This window comes from Myotis davidii, unplaced genomic scaffold (assembly GCF_000327345.1).
Source record: "Myotis davidii unplaced genomic scaffold, ASM32734v1 scaffold68, whole genome shotgun sequence".
NCBI lineage: Eukaryota > Metazoa > Chordata > Mammalia > Chiroptera > Vespertilionidae > Myotis > Myotis davidii.
In genome coordinates, this window is record NW_006300376.1 from 350,692 (window position 1) to 355,948 (window position 5,257).

A 5,257-nucleotide genomic window follows, 5' to 3' on the forward strand; every position below is an offset into this window, starting at 1 on the left:
ATTTGGCTTCCTCCATCGTCAGGGCAACCAAGCCTCCTGCTTGCTCCAGCTCCATGGCTGCCGGCCACCATCTTGGTTGGGTTAATTTGCATATAGTCGCTCTGATTGGCTGGTGGGCATGGCTTGGGGCATAGTGGAGGTGTGGTCAATTTGCATGTTTCTCTTTTATTAGATTAGATGTGCAAAATGATTATCACTATAAGTTTAGTTAACGTCCATCACCTCACATACTTTTTTGTCTGTGTATAGTAATAACTTTTAAGACCCACTCTCTTAGCAACCTTCAAATGTACACTGCAGTATTGTTAATTATAGTCACCTTGTTGTACATTACATCCCCAGGACTTACTCATTTTATAACTGGTAGTTTATAGTTTTTAACTCCCTTCACATATTTCCCCCCACCCTCACCTTAACCTCTGGCAACCACCAATCTATTCTCACTTTCTATGAGTTTAGTTCTTTTAAATTCCACACATAAGTGAAATCATACAGTATTTGTCTTTGTCGTATTTATTTGACTTATATTTCTTCCCTATCACTTTTTTACTTACTGATTCTCTTATGTTACACTTTTCAAAGTGTTTAAATTTTTTTTCTAAAGACTTGCTTATAGTTTCTCTTTTCAAATTAAGTAGCTCTCTTTTTTTTCTGAAAGTCAGAAGAACTCAGAAGATAGTTAAGGTTCACAGAAAGTGAGGTATCAAGGTAGTATCCTTGATTTGTCTAGCTATGATGGTAATATCAGTGTGTCACTTTTTTACAGGTAGTTGAACAAACCAAGAACAGGTTTTCTGGTGCCCCAAAATCTGGAGGATGGATAGTGGACAACTGCCCTGTTACGAAAGAACTGTGGACAACCTTAGTGGAGAAAGGAATTACACCAGATTTAGTAATCTATTTGTCAGATACAGAAACCAATGGTTGGTAAAAATTTATCATGTAAATTTGAAAGTGAAGTTTTTATTGCTGGTAATATTTTTAGTTAAAATATAAAGTGGAAAACTCTCCACCCTCACTAGGTACAAATACCACTCCAGCAATCACTTTATGCCCTGAGGGGTACACAAAATGAGGTAGCCATCCATGGAGTAGGTGACCAGGATAGAGTAGTAGGGCACTGGAGATGCCAGCAAGCCCTTGTAATTATGCTTTGGAACTAAGACTTTAATATCCCCCTCTCAGTCAGCACTATAAATTCTAAATGAAATATATATATACTAGAGGCCCAGTGCAAGAGATTCATGCACTGGGGAGGGGGTCTTAAGGAGAGAGTGGGCCTAAGCCAGCAGGCAGACATCCCCCGAGGGATCCTTAGCACTACCGCAGAGGCAGGAGAGGATCCCACCACCACCACTGTGCGCGCCAACCGTGAACCTGGCTTCTGGCTGAGCGGTGCTCCCCCTGTTGGAGCGCACTGACCACCAGGGGGCAGCTCCTGTGTTGAGCTTCTGCTCCCTGGTGGTCAGTGTGCATCATAGCGACCAGTCATTCCACTGTTCAGTCCATTTACATATTAGGGTTTTATTATATAGGATGTATATTAGGCTGAGGGCAAAGATCATTTATTAGTCCTTCTTCATCTCAAATGGGACATATTAAGCACATAAAGACAGCAGAACTAAATTTTAATTATTCTGTTACTTTGTACTAAGCTATAATAATCAAAACAGTGTGGTACTGGCATCAAACCAGATGCATAGGCAAAGGGAACTAAATAAAGAGCCCAGCAATAAACCCACATATATATGGTCAACTAATCTTTGATAAGGAGGCCAAGAATATTCTGCTATATGCATTTTAGGAGGGAAATATATTACATTTTTTCATGTTCTTGTTTTTTATGACATACCAATATATATATTTTAAAAATGATTTAAGGTGGTCTTTTAATATTTTCAAGAATCTGGGCTCTATTTAAATAAATGCTTAAAGAAAAATATATTTGGATATAGGCAGAATTCATTTTTGTTAATTTTCAAAATGTATCTCACTATACTTTATAGATTTTCAAAATTAATATTATTCTGTTTATATTTCAGGAAAATATTTACTTAATAGATTGTATTTAAAGAATAAAGCTGAAATTGATGCTAAGATATTCGAGAGATTACTAGATGAAGTAAGAAAGAAAAAAAGAGAGGAAGAAGCATTAAGGTAAATTTGCCTGGCATAGTAAAACAGGTTAATGAATCTTTTATGAAGCTGTTAAGTATCTACTCATAATTTATATTTATGAAATTTCCTTAATATCAAAATGGTGATCTAATTGATCCAATCCTTCCTATGTAATAAAAGGCTAATATGCAAACTGTCCCCTCGGGAGGTCAACTGGGAGACCAGGAGTTCAATCACTCACTATGACATGCGCTGACCACCAGGGAGCAGCACAGGACATGGCAGCAACCAGTGGCGGCAGTGGGATGCTGAGGGAGCAAGGGAAGGAGGAGGCGGGAAGGTGGGGACCTGATTGGCTCTGATCGCCTACCAGGCCTGGGGACCCTACCCATGCATGAATTTCATGCATCAGGCCTCTGGTTGTAAATAATTCCAAGAAAAACAGTGATTTCACAAATACTTCCAGAATCTGTAAAGTACAGAGTTGTGGATGTTTTCATGGTGCCAAATCAAATTTATCCTAAATCAAATATCTACTCTCAAGAGACATTGCAAAAAAAATAAATAAATGAACAGGTAGGATTTTTTTCTTTTTACCATATTTATCTGTGATTTAAAAAACTTCGCTAACTAGAATCCATAAATTGAAAAAATAACATGCTAAAAAGCAAATGAAAATACACTTGTGTGATATGACTAAAATCCAAAGCCCAGCTAAGTTCTAATAAGGAAAACAAAAGACTAGTTACTTACTGCACAGGTTTAACATTGAGTTTATTCTCCAATCAGGTTGCGATGAAAAAGGTTTAGGAATGTGAACTCATATCTATCTCTTCATGACTGGGGTCAAGACTAAACTTTAATAAACTATAAGCTCTTCAGAATCGGGACTAAAGTATAATTAGGAGCAGTGACTTGATTTGCTAATTGTTCTTCCTTGCTGAAATATGCTGTTAAATACTTTAAGTTTTACCCCTGGGTTTCTTACTTCTCAGTCACAAAAGCCAAGACATTTAAGAACTAAATTTCTTTATGTTAATCCACCTGTAGGAGCTTTCTCAAATGCTATTTCCTTTTCCCCTTCAGATATTAGCAATTTGAACTGGGATTTAGGAGAGCTCTTTAAACTCTTAAAATATGAAGATGTTATCTAGGTTACTGGTGGGTAGGAGGCATGTAACTAAGTAAGTGTGTGTCAGAGGATTCTTCAGGGTTCATTGTTCATCTACATCAGCAATTTTCAACCTTCTTCATTTCATGTCACACCCAAATTAATTACTAAAATTTTGCAGCACACCAAAAAATATATGTTTTGCTGATCTGACAAAAAATAGGTAAAATATTTAATCATTCACACCAGACTGCTGTTGTGTTGGCTATTATTATTTTCTTGTTTAACAATCTAGGGGAAAAGAGGTCAGTGCCCCTGACTTAGTTGGGTATTGCATTTTTTTAAAACTCTTGCAGCACACTGGTTGAAAATCACTGATCTAAGTTAACCATTCCTTTAGGAACTTAATACAAAAATATACAAAGTATAATTTAGTTAGATTAATTAATGACATTATTGATATGTGGAGTAAAAAGTATTATTAATTCAGAGAATAATTACAAACTGATTTACATTTATTTATAGCATCTAAAATTTTTGTTTCAAATGGAGCTACAATATTTAGGATTTAAGAGATTACCTAATTTCTTTCCAGTGTATGAGAAATAGTCAAATATTTGAGAACAGATGAAGATGTCAACATAAGAATAAAACAAAGTTTATGTGATTTCTAGACTACATTTTAAATAGACAAAAAATACATACATCTATACCCTCTTAAAAGGGAAAAGAGATCTCCACTTTCTCACAACTATCTACCTTCACCTTTCTATTACCATATGGAATTTTCTGAGCTATCTCTATAGTCAATTTTTACTTCTTTTGATTCTACATTTTTATATCTTTATAAAGTTCTTGATATCAAAGACTTACCCAGACAGAAGCAGACTTTTCTATGTTTCTATATATCACCTTTTAAAATTCAACATAAGTATTTCAAAAGTCAACTTCTTTTTCATATTATGCAGAAAATGAAATCTGAAATGGAACACACACAAAAATGGTCAGAGTCCCATGTAAATGCCTTGCAAGTTGGTTAGGAAACAAATAAACTTAACAGGCTTAATTAAGACTTTCATCTTGAAGCCAGATATCTAAAGACATGCAGAATTCTACAGCTTTTCCAGCATCAGTTTCCAAATGTGCCCGTCAAATGCAGGATAATGTCTGTCATCACCATTAGTTTTTGACTCGTATGTCTGGTTTATCGAAGTGTCTAATAATGGGCAGCAAATTCTTCTTCATTCTTGTCAGGAGTCAGGTTCTTAGCAGCAACATTCCTCATCTAGGTTTTGGATAAGGGGACTCTCACAAAAGAACCCTGTGTTTTTTTGTTGTTGTTGTTTTTTTAAAATATTTTTATTTATGTATTTATTTATTTAATTTTTTATTACAGAGGGTATTACATATGTGTGCATTTTTCCCCCCGCCCTAGACAGTCCCCTAGCCTCCCCTATCCCCCAGTGTCTTATGTCCATTGGTTATGCTTATATGCATGCATACAAGTCCTTTGGTTGATCTCTTGAACCCTGTTTGAACTGCCGATCACACAGTTAAAATGGGAAAGGAGGGTAGAAACAAGACCCAGCCATCTCAGAGGTCTGGACACAAAGAGAACTCAGATTTCACTAAGACTGTAGGCTGGATAACAAGAAATATACCTGTTGGGAGAAGAGGTGTGGTAATGTTGTTTTTTGGGGTTTTTGTTTTGTTTTGTTTTTTAATTAAATCTTTATTGTTCAGATTATTACAGTTGTTCCTCTTTTATCCCCCCATATCTCCCCTCCACCCGGCTCCCACCCCAGCCTCGGCCCTTACCCCCACCGCTGTCCTCATCCATAGGTGTATGATTTTTGTTCAGTCTCTTCTTGCACCCCCACACCCCTTTCCCCCCAAGAATTGTCAGTCCATTTCCTTTCTATGCCCCTGATTCTATTATATTCACCAGTTTATTCTGTTCATCAGATTTTTTTATTGACTTAATTTTTAGATTCACTTGTTGAGAGATATGTATCTGTTGTCTCTTTG

The 5,257-nt window shown here is 36.3% G+C and overlaps 1 protein-coding gene across 1 annotated transcript in view; it reads left to right on the forward strand.

Annotated features, from left to right (window-relative positions):
* AK9 (adenylate kinase 9) overlaps window positions 1–5,257 on the forward strand; it is a 97,866-nt gene that overhangs the window by 43,009 nt on the left and 49,600 nt on the right. The window contains exons 17-18 of the mRNA XM_015572748.1: window positions 767–923; window positions 2,043–2,157. Coding sequence (XP_015428234.1) covers window positions 767–923; window positions 2,043–2,157 — 272 coding nt within the window. The remainder of the gene's footprint in view (window positions 1–766; window positions 924–2,042; window positions 2,158–5,257) is intronic.